We start from the raw sequence: 18,352 nt of genomic DNA on the forward strand, positions 1-18,352 counted from the left end.
CATATGCCGTTAACCCCTTTCAATACTTTCGCAACCCCTTATGTGAAAGCACGAGCATAGAGCTATCACAACAACAAAACACAAGAAGTAAATTTAGAAAAGCTCCAAAAGATTAGACGATGCCATCCACAGCTAATTAATGATTTAAACTAACAAGCATCTTTCCCTGAAAGCAATTCTTTTTATCTCTTAGTATGAACATATCTAGTACGCTGTATAACTGAGGTGAAACATCATCCAGTACTCGGTGCGATATATTAATAGCTTCAAAATGGATGCATCCACCACTCTACTAATCATGATACAGCTAACTGAAAACAAATCTTTCTAAGCAGATATGACTTCAGATCTCATGATTGTAAGCATGACTTGTCTTGAGCAGGATATCCATCAATAACCATAGCTGGATCCATAAATGGAACCATAATCAGCAGCAGATGGATGGCCAGTGCCACCTGATGGTGAATTGTATACAGGACCTTGAGAATAAGGATTATAACCTTGGGAAGGTGGTCCAGCTGCAGTGTTCTGCATTGAGCTGGCAGCATCAGCAATAGAATTCTGCACCATAAGAAGGGTGGTAAGAACACAATGCATTTCTAAGAAATCTCAGTTGTAAGACTGATATGGCAAACTCATTCTTTTGCAGTAAAACACAAAGCTCACATTCACAAGTGACAATGGGGCTTCTGGAATGGTAGAAAAGATAAGCTTGCTTGAAGATACAGAATCATAGATCAGGAGAAGCATTTTTTCCATTTGATGCTTGGGTCTTTAGAAGGTTGATTTTAATTTGTACATCACGGTCATTTTACACTTTTGTATTGAACATACGCAAGTTAGTATGCTCATATATCCTGGAAGTGGACAAAAGTGTCAACAGGAAACATGTATTGACTTTTTCCTACATTTGTTAGTTATTTTTCAATGTATTTTCACAATTTATGGTAATTTATACTGATTTTATTAGTGCAAAAATATTTATAAATTAAAAATTAATGGGCTTATGCCCCATGCCTTGGGGATTTAATCCCATCCCCCATGTAAGGTAAAACATCTTGCCTTGTTATCACACCTTTTAAACTGATCCCCTACCTGCAACATGGTACCACCACCTCCCTCTCTACTTCTCTACTCCAGTATAACAAAAAAAAAACTTTGCAACACCCTCCCCAAGCTGAGCTAGCCCTTCATTTCTCTAACCATGCCAAATAACCCTAATTGGGAGACAATTTGAATCCCACATCTACGTCACAAATCCAGAAACAGCACTACCACTGTTGGATTTCCAAAAGGTAACTTGAAGTTCAATAATATATTATCAGAAGATATTACCTGAATTAATTGCTGCGCTGTTTGCACTTGTGATGCTGATCCAGTTATCTCAACAGTCATCTCACCAGGAATACCCCTTGTTTCTTGAATTGCAATTGACGCACCACTGGCCCGACGAATATAGCTAATATTTGAACCAGAGGTCCCAATTACAGCATCAGCATAGGACAAAGGAATTTGCATGTTTTGTGTGACCTTCAAAAGAAAAAACATTAAGGAGCATGAGATAACAGAATGTTGGAATACTATATAAAAAGAATTGAAGGTCTAAAAAAGAAGGCAAGACTTCTGGCAACTTGACAGATCTATTCAGTAGTACCCATAAAAGGACATCTGATACTTATCACGTGAACATATATAGGCATGATGCATATGCCACCTCTTCATGCACCTTTGTTGGGTGATTCATTAATCAAGATCAGAGTCCGACTCCCCGAATTATCTCAAGTTCGCAGAGAATGTGTAAATTAGGTCAGTAGTAGCATTTGACAGATTGAATGCAGAAAAAGAACACACCTTTGTAACCATAGATTGTTGTGTTTGCACATTTGTATCATAAGTTCCCATTGAAGCATCTCTACTATAAGGAGGAGGGCCCTGACGAGGCTGTTTTTCCAATGGTGGCATGTCTACCGGTGGGAAATAATTATCAAATGGTTGTGCAGGCGGCATGTACTGGGTGTTGGGTCCAAAACCAGGTCCACCCCCAGCCCTCCCAGGAAAACTGGATGGAGGAGGGGCCCATGACTGAGTAGGTCCAGCTGGAGGCATGTTCTGATTTGATCGAGCATTTGGCATTTGCATCTGAGCAGACAAGACAAGTCATAATTTTTTTTAAAAGTTATTACTAAGGTAAAATTCATGCAAAAACCAGAGAGTAGACTTACTTGCATCTCAAATAATCCAATTACACTACGATCAACTAAAAATTTCCTGAGGTGTGATGCAACCATTTCAACTGCTTTATGTACCCCGGCAGGCTCTCCTTGTATCTCAACAACACTATCATCAGGAAGAGCAAAAAGTGGAAGGTGCTCTGCAGAATCCAGTTGATGGGAATCAAACATATGATAACATTTCCAGAAGGAAAAAGGAGAAATTAATAACACACACGACACAACTGCGTACCACTTGACTTCACAACAAATAACACTGCATGTTAGTTTCTTGAGCTTTACCAATTTCACAACATAGTCCTTTCTTAATTATTATATAATTCAAGAAGCAAACAAGACAAAGGGAACCTAACCAAAAGGACCAGAAACGATGTGTTATTCTCCTCAGAATAGTTACTTTGATTGTTCCTCCGCAGCTTTTTTATCTACTCTCCTATCTTTTGACCAACAAATTAGGGTTTCCAGATTTTCAACATCTAGAATTATCATTATCATGGTTTTTGTTTATTTCAATAAAGACGAATGACGCAAAACACAATATTCACAAGCATCACTGGTCAAATAAAATTAATAAAATGGGTATATATAAAAGCAAAATATTTGCCAATACAATTTGAAGTTTATAAACTTGCGCCAGTGTTAGCTCCATGTCCTTTTAGGACCCAATGTACCCACCTAAAGCCAGCTCGAGATCATATTTGTTGACAAAGTGAGATGAAAGGTGGGGAATCTTGAGCAAGTCCCTAAGATATTTAAAGAATTCCAAGAAGTCCTTTTATGTTCGGAAAAGGGTCATATTTGCTCTTGTACTCTTAGAAAAAGGTTCTTGTCATACTTTATTGATATATTTGCCCTTGCCATCCAACTTTGGGCACATATTTTCCCTTAAACAGTTAAGTATCATGTCACCACTTTTATCATCCTACATGGTGCCTCATGGCGCCTACATGGATATATTTTTATCACAATTAAAAATTTACTTATCCTACACCCAAGGTGCTAGCATCCAAAGTTGGCTTGTTATGAATGGCCAAACCCACTGAGGTCGGAAACAACCATACCCTGAGTTGATGTTTGGTGGGGACCTTTAACGACCCTTTTTGTGCTAATCCGACAGTGGACGTCATCCAGAAATGGTTCTACAATTGATGGTCGATGACGGCTGGTTTGAAGGTTTCATCTCTTGCTCATAATCTCTTCCTATTCGAACTGTCGTCGCAGCAAAAGGCTTAGAGGGTTAAAGTTGGTGACTGATACTACAATGGGAGAAGGCTCACACTAGATTGGTGGACGTGGGACTCGGAGAGCAATCTGTTGGCGAAAGAACAGGGGGAAAATGGGACAAGGGTTTTCAGAATTCCTTTGAGTGAATGGTCTGAGGTTTATTGGTGGTAAGTGTGGTGGTTTTGTAGATGCTAACGAGGATACCAAGAAGAGAAGTAATCTCCTTTGGGCTCGCATATATGTTGAAGATTCAAATCTTGTACTCCTTTACAAACTGGAACTCCCGGCTGGGGATTGCTCTTATGAACTCTCCATTATTATGGAGAGTCCTTCAAAAGTTGTTGAGTGGCCGGAGGAGGTAAAAGAACTTACCTTAATAACTCCTGGTCCAAGGACCCTCAGTCCAACGAAGGGATTATTCAGATTTCAAATTTCAAAAACCTTAAGTGGGCCTCTTCTTTATTTGATCTAGCCCATAAGGTGGTTAGTAGTAAAGTCAACATTACTAATTCCCTCAATGGGGACCACCTTAGGGTTAATAGTTATTACTCTTGTAATAACAAGAGGAGCAGGCCCAAATCAAGAGCAAGGCCCAAAGTGGCGAAAAAGTGGAAAGCTAAAGAGCCAATCCAAATCCAATCTTTTGTTGATTCTATCAAAGAAGGCGGTAGAAACTCTTAGCGATGGTATAGAGAACTTGGGAACAGAAGAAGCCGATGATGAAGAAGACCCCCTTTATTTCTCCATTCCAACGATGTCATACGATCTCCCTATGGACAATCTCAATGACTCGAATATTGCTTCCTTCACTAGCAGGTTTCGTATGATGGGACTCATAATGAGAACTGTTTGATCAACACGCCTACGAATATCAAGACCTCTCACTGGACCAAGGTGGTAATGACTTAAGGCATGCAAGGCTTTTGGTGTTAATTTGGCTGGATATGAGCACGAGATGTTTGATATAATTCTCAGAATGGAGAAGAAAAGGCAAGCCCAATTATTGCAACAAAAGAAAAAGAAGAAATGGGGGAGGAATTCTACAAAGAAAGGGGTAAGAGAGGCCAAAACATGGAATGCATGGTGACTTATGAAAGGGGAGAAGGGTCAGCTAGGGGCAGGATTCAAAAGGCATTTTTTGAACGAAATTAAAACTTATTAGCTAGAAGGGGTGTGTGTGTGTGGGAGGGGGGGTCAATGATATGAGCAGGAGGAGTACTATCAGGGCCCTTATGCATAAACGGAAACCAGACATTTTGTGCTTGCAAGAGACCAAAACAGATGGCTGTCTAGTGGCTATTATCAAGCAAATTTGAGGTTCTAGATGGGTTGGTTGGGCTGAATAAAGGTTTGTGGTACTAGAAGAGGAGTTATTATTATCTGGGATTAGAGACAATGGAATTGCATAGATTCCCAACAAGGACAATATACTATCTCTACAATGCTTGAAGGGGTCATTTAAATCTCAGATTTTGCTTCACTGGACTTTATGGTCCTCATTCTGATTCGGAGAGGACTGCATTATGGAAGGAATTGACTTATGTTAAGTGGTTTATGGGACGAAGTTTGGGTGATAGGTGGGGACTTTAACGTTTGTAGATTTGAGAATGAAAGATATAATTGCATCAGAAGATCCAGGTCAATGAGTGTTTTTTCCGACTTTATTCAAGATACGAGGTTGATTGAACTCCCTCTTCAAGGGGTTTTATATACTTGGACCAAGAATGTTGAACTCTTGCAACCCTCTAGAATTGATAGATTTCTTGTCTCTTATATGTGGAATGACCACTTTGGGGCTATTTCTCAAAAAGCTCTCCCTAAAGTTGTCTCCAGTCATTGTCCTTTAGAATCAGAATGTGGGGATTAGACCTTTGAACCTTCTTATTTTAAGTTCGAGAACATGTGGTTGTAACATGAAGAGTTCGGAGACCTGGTGAAGCACTCGTGGCAGGGGTGTAAAGTGAATAGTTCATCAGATTATGTGCTTTCCCAAATGCTCAAAAAGGACATGGTCACTTGGAACAAGGAAGTCTTTGGTAGTGTCAAACACAAAGACAAACAATGTATTGGAGGAGCTCCAAGTGTTAGAGCAAGATGAAAAAGGTAGACTTTTGACTCAAGAAGAGACTAAAAAATCTTTTGACACTAAAATTGGAATTACAACAGCTAGCAAGGGCAGAGGAGATCTCATGGAGGCAAAAATCCAAATGTTTATGGTTGAAAGAAGGTGATAAAAATACTAAGTATTTCTGGAGAATTGCCAATTCTCTTAAGATATACAACTGTATTGACAAACTGCAAGTTGAGGATGACATTAATGAGGATAAGCATCATATCAAGCAGGTGATCCTAGACTTCTAGCAAGACTTATACTCTGAGAATGAAGAATGAAGGCCTAGTCCTGCTTTTTAAGATTTGAAATGTCTTAACAGTGAGGACAAAAAAGCTCTAGACTGCCCATTTGAAGAAGATGAAGTCCTTAATGCCATTAATTCCTGTGCCCCTGACAAGAGTCCAGGACCAAATGGATTCACAATGGCCTTCTATCAAAATGTTGGACCACAATCAAACAGGATATTTTGAACACCTTCAACCACTTTCACAAGCAATTGCCTATGGTGAAATCTTTTAATGCTTCATTCCGATTAAACTAAAGAACTTCAGACCCATCAGTCTGATAGGCAGCGTGTACAAAAGAGTGTCTAAAGTGTTCTCAGAAAGACTCAAAAAGGTAATCTAGAAGCTTGTCTCAGGTTATCAAAATGCTTTCATCAAAGACAGACAGATCACTGATGCTTCTCTCGTTGCTAATGAAGTATTAGATTGGAGACTAAAAAATGGTGTCCCTGGACTTATTTTCAAACTAGACATAGAAAAGGCTTTAGAAAAACTCAACTGGCAATACTTGATCTCTATTTTGAGGCTGCTGGGTTTTGGAGATGGGTTGATTAGATGGATCAAGTTCTCCCTTTTTACTGTAAAATACTCTTTTTTGGTTAACGAAGCCCAATTGGATTCTTTTCTCCCATGCGAGGAATAAGGCAAGGGGACCCTTTGTCCCCCTTCCTTTTCATCTTAGCAATGGAGGGACTTAGCAGGATGCTTGACAAGGCTAAAGAACATAATTGGTTGCAGGGTTTTGATGTGGGCAACAGAACTGGTCAATTAACCTCTGTATGACACTTGCTATTTGTTGATGACACTCTTATATTTTGTGGGGCTAAGAGGTCCCAGGTTCAATATCTCAATATCACCTTAATGCTCTTTGAGGCTCACTCTGGTCTCCGTATCTACGTCTAAGAATGTTATCTATCCGGTGAATATGGTTAATGGGTTAGAAGAAATGGCAGAGATAATGTATTGCAATACGGGGACTTTCCCAACTACCTACTTGGGACTTCCACTGGGGGCTAGCTATAGATCTGTTGAGGTATGGAATAGGGTGGTTGAAAAGTTTGAGAAAAGGCTGGCCACCTGGCAACAACAATACCTCTCTCTTGAAGGCAGAATTACTTTGATTAACAGTGTGTTAGACAATATTCCGACCTATTTCATGTCCTTATTCCTTGTACCAGATGAAATATTGCAGAAGCTTGATAACATTAGATGCCCATTCTTATGGGACGACAATAACGAGTCCCACAAACTTCACTTGATGAAATGGGATAAAGTTACTATACCAAAATCACTAGGTGGATTAGGAGTGAAAGACCTGGCACTCCATAGCAAAAGCATGCTCTTGAAATGCCATTGAAGGTATAATCAAGAGGGCATGGAACTTTGGAAAGAAGTGGTCCAAGTTAAATATGGACATGATAGCCATTGGGTTACCAACACTAGTAGATTACCTCATGGTTGTGGAAAGAAATCAGGAAATTGTGAACTGACTTCACTTCTAAAACAATTCTGCATGTAGGTGATAAAGATGTCAAACTGGACTTGGCTCGTGAGGCCGATCCAACCCAACACTGAAATTAAGTGGGGTTGGGCTAAAATTTTTCAGCCCATTTAGGAACGAGACTTTTTAGCCCAGCCTCATTTGGCCCACGAGCCTCAGAGGCCGGCCCGTGGGTCATGAGTTTTAAAAATATTTATTATATATATATTTTGAATAGTGTTTTATTTTGCCAAATCTTTAGCAATTAGGCAATTGAAATTATTATAACTATGAATCTTTAACCTCTTTTACTTTTAGGTTTATGCCTAATTTCTCGTTTCTTGTCTAGTTTATGAAAAAATGATCATGTAATGTATGTTGTTATGATTAGGGGTGTTCATGGTTCGATATGGGTCGGTTATTGATTAAAACCATAACCAAACCAATTTAATCGGTTTTTAAATGTCTAAAACCATAACCAAACCAAGTAAAATAATAACCACCGATTTGGTTCGATTTTTCGATTTATGGCTAGTCGAGACAATTCAAATATTCTCTCTCCACATTCTTCAAATTTCTTATGAAGCTCTTTTTTCCTCACGGCCTACAAGGGCGAATTTTGCTGCATATTGAGGGAAAGACATGCTGATGGCAAATCAAATGGACCAAACTTGCAACGCAGTTTAAATTTAAAAGAACAAGTCAAACAGAGGTTCCAAAATACAAACAACTTTATCCATTAAAATGAAAAAATTACATATTTAAACTAAACTAACAAGAGAATCCATAATATAACCAATTTTATCTTTAATTAAATTATGGAAATTAATAATTAAAAGGTATAAAATATCTTTAATTATTTATGAAAAGCTAATATTATACATATAAATAATTATAAATTTTATGTATATAATTATCAGTTTGGTTCGGTTATTTATTCTGTTATTTTTTACTATAACCATAACCAAACCAAATATTATCAGTTTTTCAAATTTAAAACCAAACCAAACCAAATATCAATTTTTTTATTCGATTTGATTTTGGTTTTAACCAAAACTGTGAACAACCCTAGTTATGATGAATCTTATGATTGTTGAATGTTGTATCTTGAATGTTCTGTTGTTTTGTATGTATTCCACTAAAGTGCGAAACTCATGAACATGTGAATTTTTGATATATTGGTGTTGTGTTGATCAATGTTCAATAGTCTTTCTAAGAGGCCAATATTGTCCATCTTTTGATTGAAGGGTCAATCCATCCCAACCCACAACCCACTTAGGGCTACGTTGTGCTGCTATTTTATAGGTCATTTAGTTGAAAAGGCCAACTCGTCCCAGTGTTGTGAAAAAGCGCCGAAGCGCTCGCTTTAAGCGTGAAGCGAAGCGAGGCGAGGCTCTAGCGCTTCAATACCATGAAGCGAAGCGATTTCAGAAAAAGTGTGCGCTTCATGGGAGAAGCGAGAAAAAAGCTCGCTTATTTGGAAAAAGCGGGCAGTGAAGAAAATAATCTCAGTATTAAAAAATTTATAGAGAAAATCATTCATATTTTTCCTCATAATTGTATATTAAGAAAAATTATAAAGTTAACTTAGTGCTATTGCCAGGAAGGTCTAAAAGCAAAAGCATGAATCACTTGTCTGCCACAAAGTCCAAAAGGTTACACTTAGAGGATTGATAATTAGGTATAGATTAATTTAATACTCTGCTCACTTCCATTTCATTTTTGTTTGAAACTATTTTTTTTATTCAATCCAGATATAATATTAATATTTAATTAGAAAACTAATCAAAATTACTTATAAGAATACTACTGATCTGCTCACTTTATATTACTTTTTCCATTTCATTTTTATTTGACACTATTTTTCTTATTAGTCCGTCCAAATATAATATTAACATTTTTATACTTTCTTAATTAAAAGCTTTTATTTCTACACAAATACTATGATATGCTTCCACTCACAGTTTCTAAAGGTTCGATTTGGTACTCTTTCCGTTTCAATTTGATTGTTTGGTTTTGACTTGATACAATGTATTAAAAAAAAAACTTATGAACCTTGTGATCTGAAACTAAAGATATATTAATTGTATTTAAATATCTTTTAATCTTATAGTTTTAGGGGGGAGTACTTTAAGCGGCAAGGAAAAAAGAGTAGCTACAGGTTCAAGTTCAAATAAAAGTAGAACTCTTGTTGATGAGTCCTCCGATGAAGAAGATGAGGACCAAGTAGAACCCTTGTTGATGGCACTTCAAGAGTTTGAGGATCTTGTTGAAGAATAGGATTTTGCTCTCTTTGTGATTTGGTTATGCATTTGCTTTATATGTTGTTACTTATGAGGATTATTGACTATCTATTTACTTTTTAATCTAAGTCTTTTGAGTTCTTGATTATTTATCTATGCATATTTTTTATTTTTTATTTTTATACTAAATAACGTTTTTTTTGAAAAAAGCATGCGCTTCGCTTCACGCTTCGCGCTTCTGTGAAGCGAGCCCCCATCGCTTTTTTCCGCTTCTCGCTTCTCAAAACACTGGCTCGTCCTAACCCATTTAACTTGCTAGCCCTTTAGGATTGGGTTGAGTCGGGTTAAGTCATCCCATTTTGACAGCTCTAGACTAGGCGATGGAAACCATATTAGTGCCTTTTTTGCCGGATAGCAATGAACAATTCATGTCTCACTTTAAACAATCTCAACAGAAGAGGATTCAGTTCAACAACTGATGCTATATGTGCTTGAACAGTTTAGAAACTGTCAACCACTTATTTTTGCATTGCCCTATTGCTATAGACATCTAGTCAATGTTCTTCTCCCTTTCTGGTCTACAATTGGTTATGCCTAGGCAATTGGAAAGTTGAGAAGTCCATCGAGAGACTTTGGTCTATGGTTCCGATTGTTGTTGTGTGGGGCTTATGGACAGAAAGAAATCAAAGATGCTTTAAAAGCGTCTCAACTAACAGTTCCAATTTCAAGGGAAGATGTTTAGTCTTACTTTTTAGTTGGGTTAACCTTACTCCTTTGTATATAACCCTGAACAATTCTTGGATTTTGTCAGCTCTCTTGTATTATGATAGATTTTATTTTTGCCCTTTCTAGAGTTTACTATGCCTACTTTTGTAAATTTTGCATCCTTTGGATGCTTTGTTATTAATACACTTCTTACTTCATCAAAAAAAAAAACCGACCCACCCAATGTGAAGACCCATCAAGCATAATTCTTATACCCATTCTCTCGTTGAGTTAGAACTTAGTAACAACCACTTCTCTGGTCCATTTCCTACTACAGTCCTATTCATCCCAAATCTTCTTTATTTAGATTCAGATTCAACAGTTTCTCAGGGCCAATTCCCGAGGATCTCTTCAACAAAAAACTTGATGCTATTTTTTGTAATAATAACCAATTTGATCGTAAACTTCCTTAGAGTTGAGGGAATTCCCTGCTTCAGTGATTAATTTTACTAATAATACAAGTTTAGTGGGAGCATTCCTTTTAGTTTGGGGTACATGGGTCCGAGAATTAAGAAGATTTTGTTCCTAAACAACCAGCTAAGTAGTTGTATACCAGAAGGTGTGGCATTGTGGACATATTTGCAAGTTCAGAATGTGAGTTTCAGTTCACTAATGAAGCATTTGCCTAAAGCCTGTTCTTGCTTGAGTTGCATTGAAGTTCTCAACTTGGGACATAACAAGTTGTCTGCAGATTTAGTAGACTTGGTTTGTTCACAAAGAACCTTGTGAATTTGACTCTTACTTACAATTTCTTCTGTGGTGTAATGTTCAGGTACACAAAGGATGGGTACACATGAATTAGGCTTAATGGGTCTTCACATTGAGTGGGTTCAGGTTTCAATAAGTGGGTCAGGTAGAATATTAAATAGGAAATAAATTGTTAATTGTGATAAAAATATATCCATGTAGGCGCCATGTAGGCTCCACGTAGGAGGATAAAAGAGATGACATGATACTTAACTGTCCAAAGGCAAATATGTGCCCAAAGTAGAATGACAAAGGCAAATATATCAAAAAAGTATAACAAGGAGTAAATATAACCTTTTTTCAGAGTACAAGGGCAAATACTTTAGTGGTGCACTGTAATTTCACTAAATACAATTTGTAATTTCAGTGGTTAATAAAATTATTTATTATTCCACTTGTGAAAATATGCAGGTGATTAAGAACGGAAAACTCCAAAGTATAAAAACTTAACTACTAAATTTGAATTAGAGACTTACAACTTTATATTTTCATCTTAACTAAAATTTAAAATAGTTTCCAAACGTGACGAACATCATTTTTACATCATATATTCCAAAAAAATTTATGAAAGACTTCATATTTTCTAGTTCCTTAGTCCACAATTAGTTTTTTCATTTTATCAGGAAATTTAGATATTTTCCTTATATTGCACATCATTTTTTACAATTGTGCCCTTCTCTAGTAAGCTTTACATTTGTGTCTTTCTCTAGTAAGCATTTTACACTTAGGGGTCGTTTGGTTGGGAACAAGTTATACAGGATTAACTATCCCAGGATAAGTTATCCACCATGTATATGAGATAACTTATCCATCACTATGGTATAAATGGTGGGATAAGTTATCCAAACTTGGCAAACAAACAAGACAACAAAATTTTATCCCATGACTATTTATTTTTATTCCTCACACCAAATGACTCCTTGAAGTCCAGCAACAAACCATGGCACATCCCTTTGATTTTCACTTTTGACAACGCAGGAGTGAGCAGTAAACCTTTATTAGATGCTCAAATTTCTTCTAATTTCTTTACCATTATACAGATTAGAGACCTACTTGGCCAATGTACACTTGCCCAAATTATGAGAGCTCACGTGAAAACACATCCTTATACTATATCAAGAACATCAACATTGCCAAATTTCTCTTGAAATACCCTAAAGCTTGACAGCATTACAACGCTATTCGGGACTGCAAATGACAAGGGGATCAGTAGCGGGAAGGATTAAATTCTCAAGGAAACAACACGAGACAAGGATATCTAAGTCAAAGAGAGAAGCACCTTGTCCAACCACTCGAATGGTGCACTGAGATGTATCCTGAATAGACTTAATAGTGCTACCCTGTTTCCCAATCAAGTTTCCAGCCTGTGAGGCTGCCACAAGCAGTCTTGTCGTGACTGACCTCCCAGCGCCTGGTGGAGCATTAGCTGAATCAGTGTCTACATCAACAATCTGCTTGTGAACCTTCAAAAGACCATACATAGCAGGTGGAATCAATAAGCTTGGATCTTCTTTTGCAGATATCATCACCTACAACATAAAAAAAATTATCAATCCATGGGCAGCAAGATATAAGGAAAATATGCGCTTAATCAACTTTTGTCAAATGCCAATGACTATGCACAGTATGTAAACTTATTCAGGGTTCAATCAATATCACAGTTGATTACACAGATAATGCAGCATCAGTAAGTAAAGTGTTATCAATGATAAGCAGATTAGAAGTGCTAAGAACAAAAGCATCCAGGAAAATCTGCCGAAATCAAGTGAGAATACAGAGCCCAATTGCTGGTTTTACAATTACTGCGAGCTCATTTTCCAACAAACTACCAAATAACCCATCCCTCCAAAAATGAAAATAAGAGAATCCTTGCAGTGAACTTATTAAAGAGGACCTTTCTATTATGAAGATAGATTGTACTAGAACTACAATTTATAAGTAGTCCTAAATCAACAGGCATTCGATGGGCCTCATACAAAAATCAAGCATTTTGATAGGACACAGGCATTTTGCACCAAGTTTATTTACATCTATAAACTATTGAGCCTAAACTCCAATGGATATGCCCACTTATTAAAATGCCTATTTAAACCTTTTAATACCATATGAACTGTTAAATATGGATCCAGTTGCTCATTTTTTACTAGCTAGGCATACCCACAGAAATATAAATGCAAATTCTGGGTCCTCTCAATACTGTAAAAACATTGCTGCTATATTTCAGGCCAATTTTCATAAATTAAAAAAGATGAATCCCACTCAGTTCTTTTTCTAAGCTTCTAATTCAACTAAATCCCGGCATATAATCTTCTACTTAATGACTTTTTATAAATCTGATTAAATGATTTTAAATGTTTCTCATGTGGAAGTTATGTCCTGCAAATTGTTAGTTACTTTTGTTAACTTCCTTTTTTATACAGAGCAACACCTTCTGGCAAGACACCAACCGACCAAGTTTTGAAGTTACCAGACATAGTGCAATGCTTCTTGCCTCTTGGAACTGATAGTGAATCAAGGCAATTCTCATGGATTGTCAGAACAACTTTACAGCACTTGTAATGCTCAATGCTGATGACTGCAGTACCGATCTTGGTTCTTCTAGTGTAGACCACTTTCTTTGAAATGTTTCCTTATATGGGCAAGAACCTGCACACACTCATGTTGGTTACTATGACAAAGAAACTCTCAATCATTTTGGTTGTGTTAAAGTCCTGTTTTTCACCCACTTTGAAGAAGTTAGTCATACTTATGGTTCAATTAGTTGAATAATACTTAAAATTCTCTCATGAAGTTGAGCATAATTACTGTTGAATCAGTTGTATATTACAGTTTTTTACCAGTTCTCCCTCACTTTATGTTCTGTGATAGTTGATGATAGTTGATGCTACTATCAACATTGCTAATTGATTTTCTTTATTTTCTTTTTCTTTCCTTTACGTAGATTACATGTAAGATTAATCACTACTTCACCACTTTACTTGTTACAATTTTTGGTTTACATACCCCTTGAGAAACTATATATTTTGACTATCATACCCTTATTTATTATCTTTAATCATTTAAAATGGTGATGCCTACTCAATAATTATTCTCTCTTTAATCTCTTTTCAATAAATAAAAAAAGAGTTAATCCAAGCAATCACAATATTGGAGTATGTGTATGTGTTCTTCACATAGGCTTTCTATGCTAAATAGTCAATGTTTATTACTTCCAACAATAATTATTACCAAGGGCAGAATGGAAATAATGTACTCAATTCTATCTTCATTTTCTAAAATGATAACTATTTTGGACCATCTATTTTTAGCAAGGATGACAAGTAAAGTGGTCCGGAGGGAGTACAACATTGTTTTAACACCATTTCAGTTGGCTTACAATAATATATAGACTCAAGGTAGGGCTGAGCCTAAAGGGATTCCATGAACCTCTAATCTTTCTTTTTGGGTATGTGGGGCAGATGGGCAAGTTAGGAATCCCTACGTCGTACAGAGTAAATAATAAATGAGTCTAAGTAAAAATATGCTTAAGGCAGATTTCTAGAACCATAAATTATCTAAAATCATTCCCCATAAGCAAGCATTTTTTACTAAACTAAGAATTCACCATAAGCAAGCAGTACTAATAGCTGTATTAACACTTGTAGATCAACCTTAAACTATTCCATGACAACCACTGAATTGACTGGTAACTTGCTAGACTTAAAAACGATAAATAATCATAATCCTATATGCATGCAGGAGGGTGAAGCTCACACAAGCACACAAGGATGCCTATATTAACAAGTGCAAGCCAGAAAGACGGTTCACGAACAGTAAGACAAATGGATCATGAAACTTTCTGCATCAGCAACATTGGTTATATCATGGAAATAATTTCACATCATTAGAATGCATGTATTTACATAAAAGATGTCCATAATTATGTAGATCCTACTAGTGAAAATGACAATAGCTATCAGCAACTCACAGCTCTTTCAGCGGTCCCAGGAGGACCATCAAGAACCTTAATGCGAGCTTTTGTCTCCTCACAGGTCTTCTTAATATACTCTCCTTTGCGACCAATGACACCACCAACTTTCTGAATAGGAACTAACATCCTGAAAACGTTATTTCCGGGCCAGCCCGGCCATTTTTTTTCTTCGCCAGCTCCTGTATCAGTTGGAGTAACTTTGACCTCTTCAGAAGGATGTATCTCCTCAGGTGCACTATTCACAGCAGGAATAGTATCTGAGTCATAAATATTATCAATGTTATGCACATTATCTGTATCCTGGACATGATCAGCGCCATGCACATGATCAGCATCGAGCACATGATCAGCGTTGTGCATATGAGCGGCGCCGTCCACATGATTGGTGTCGTGCACATTATCCTTGCCATTCACAGTGTCATTGTCTTGAACACTATTCATATAATCCAGGTTTCCTGTGTCATGCAAGTTACCCATCTCAGGCTGCTCAAAATTTTCATCAGCCATTTTCTGTAAGAAAAACAAAAAGACGTTTAGAAACATACCGGCTACAGCAATTGACTGAATAATGAACTATTGAACTCTGACAGGCATTTCACGTGTGCAGAAGCTGGAACATAATAGTTTGCCTTCATGAAGTTGGTACTGTGATGCTTGCCCAAAAAATACGAAAAGAGATAGAAACATTTGCATTCTTTCTAATATAATCTCCATATAAATGTTCAAGAAATTAGAACATAAAAACTGAAACAGTGTAAAAAGGTGGAAGTTTAGAAAAAAACACAAGATTAGACCTTGTGGACCCACTACAAAGCACTGAGAATAACTAAAAAGTTGAATTCCATGCTGGAATCACCAACCCGCAAAGAATCAAACACACAAAACAACTGTATCATGCATGCATCAGTGACCCCAATAAATTCTCAATCATGAGCCTAGCCTTCTCGAGAGAAAAAATCATACTGAAGTTATAAGTAACACTACCCAATACCTTCAAACATATTACCACTTATTTTGTTGATCGAAATCATCCTCTAGTACTAAACTAGAAAGCCACGAAGACTTAGGTTTAACTGCAAAGGTAAATACTACATGAAATGCCACTTCTCAAGTCAGAATCCAAACGGAGTAATGGCCAACTAGGTCTGGTATTTAAGAGGAGAAGATTAGTTTGTGTGGGGGGGGGGGTGCATTATCTACTGGAAACCTAGGATGCTCGGACTTTCAAAAATGCCATTGAGTGCAAGTCAGATTCTCCAAAAATAGTGCATTTTTGGAGGATCCGACATGGGTGCGGCAACATTTTTGGAGAGACCAAGTAACATAGCTGGAAACCGTAGTATTCTCGTTACAAATGAAACCTACGTCTAGAACCTGTCAAATACAAAACCCTAACACCTTGGGACTCCGACATTGCCAAAAACTCAGACAAACCCAAAGCTTCACACCGTCACCCGATGGTTTTACCAACGCTCGGCCAAAACCTTGACGTTTTAAAACCCTAATTGACAAAACCCGCAATTCTGGAACCTTTTTGAACCATCTCTTTCCAAGAAAAATAATCATCCCGAAACACATAAACAAGCCTAAACCTTCCCATAAACAGGAAAATTGATTGGAATTTTGTAAACAATAAGGCATATACATATACAAACACACAGAAAAACATAGATTTAATACGTGAGATTTGTAAATTGAATATGGTTAGCATGAAATACTTACAGAGACTGAAAGTTTGCGTAATCGAAGAGAGAGATTTTAGAGCGAACTGTGTAGAAGAGCGGGAGAAGGAAGAATTGCTAAAGACTGAAAGGGAAAATGGACACTAGGTTTTATATAATGAGAAGCTGGCATTTTTTGATAATTTATATACTTCCCATGCTTCTTTTATTTGTCATTTTGGACTTTAAATATTGGGGAGAAAATGACAGAAATGATTCCTTATTTTTGGTGTGGTTTCAAAGTAGCCCGAGTAGTTTTGACGCTCTAAAATTTGTCAAAAGAGATAACTTTTGCTACGTAAAATATTTTAATAAAACAGAATAATTTGACTGAACCTCTTTATTCACGATTTTGTTAATTGAATATTTTTTTTAATTAAAGGAGTGAGGCTCCAAAGTCTCCTTTTAAACAAAAAATCAACTAAAAAACAATCAAAAATCAAAATCAACTAATAACCTAGCCTAAATAAACAAAAAATCAACTAAAAAATTAAAAAATAACAATCAAAAAACATTTTTCGAAAATGAAAAAAAGGGAAAGTGGAATTTGGAAGGTCAACTTCTCCTAGCTTCCACCTCAAATCGGCAGCGGCTTCCCGGTGGACTCATCCTTCATATATGACTTTGAAGGGAACCAGAGTTCTCCAGCTTGATAAGGAGACCAGATGCTTCTCTCGGCGCTTTCCAATTGCATTACCTCCAAGTGACTGCATTGTCTTTCATATTGAAGATGAATTTTTTTTTCGATATTACTTATATGTGGAATTTGCTCATGCTTCAAGCGGTTGGCTTCTTGTATTGTCTTGTAAATTTGGATCTGATGAAAAGGGTAAAGACTATTGCTTTAGGTAAATCAATTGAACATTTAAACTAAATAAAACACAATTTTTTTTGGCATATTTGACCAAAGTGCGCTTGATACACTCATTTTAGGAGTGTAAAGCCTTTTGAAAAGGCAATAACTGATCACTTTTGACCTTTATAACAATCACCTTCTTCCCCCATTATTTCAACAACATTGTTGATCAAAATTTGAGCTCCTTTTGTCTCTCACCTAATTTTTTCTCTCTAATTTTTTTCATTAATTTTTTTTGTTCCATTATTATTATTCTTCTTCAGGTCCTTTCATTTGTGCAGATCTATCATTATTACTCGACATTTTTTTTAATCTTTTTTAATCTTATTTTTGCTCGTTCAAAAATAATTTTTTTTCAAGAACTTCACCATGACTATATGTTTTTTGCTATTATGGTCTTCTAGCTGATTTTAAGATGTCAAGAACACCAACCAATCTTGATAGAATATTTTGGGGTTGTCAAAAATATGCAACAAGTATTTCTTCATGAAAGAACAAATACTTCTGAGCTAGAGAGAACTAATTTGAATACACCCATTGAAAGGGTACATAAGTGATTTAATTTCTCATAGTAGTTGGAGTAAAATCTTGTCACCGGACAAAGAATAGAAAATCAAATTTTTTTAAGGGTTAAAGCTTTTTGATAACCTGTCTTTTTTTCTAAAGCAGAGGGGTCATTCATACTCTATGGATGCTCTTTCTACGATCACAATCTCGT

General features: G+C 36.6%; 1 protein-coding gene across 1 annotated transcript; it reads right to left on the reverse strand.

Moving 5' to 3' along the window:
* Nucleotides 1–108: 108 nt before the first annotated feature.
* On the reverse strand, nucleotides 109–16,910 carry LOC129882763 (flowering locus K homology domain-like). The gene is made up of 7 exons (XM_055957205.1): nucleotides 16,780–16,910; nucleotides 15,055–15,567; nucleotides 12,367–12,616; nucleotides 2,223–2,371; nucleotides 1,852–2,139; nucleotides 1,336–1,530; nucleotides 109–561 (listed from the first exon to the last, which is right to left on the reverse strand). Exons 2-7 carry the CDS (start codon nucleotides 15,562–15,564, stop codon nucleotides 391–393), a joined length of 1,563 nt encoding a protein of 520 aa, XP_055813180.1. The 5' UTR covers nucleotides 15,565–15,567; nucleotides 16,780–16,910; the 3' UTR covers nucleotides 109–390.
* Between the last annotated feature and the right edge of the window lie 1,442 nt (nucleotides 16,911–18,352).

Source organism: Solanum dulcamara, chromosome 3, assembly GCF_947179165.1.
Source record: "Solanum dulcamara chromosome 3, daSolDulc1.2, whole genome shotgun sequence".
Lineage (NCBI taxonomy): Eukaryota > Viridiplantae > Streptophyta > Magnoliopsida > Solanales > Solanaceae > Solanum > Solanum dulcamara.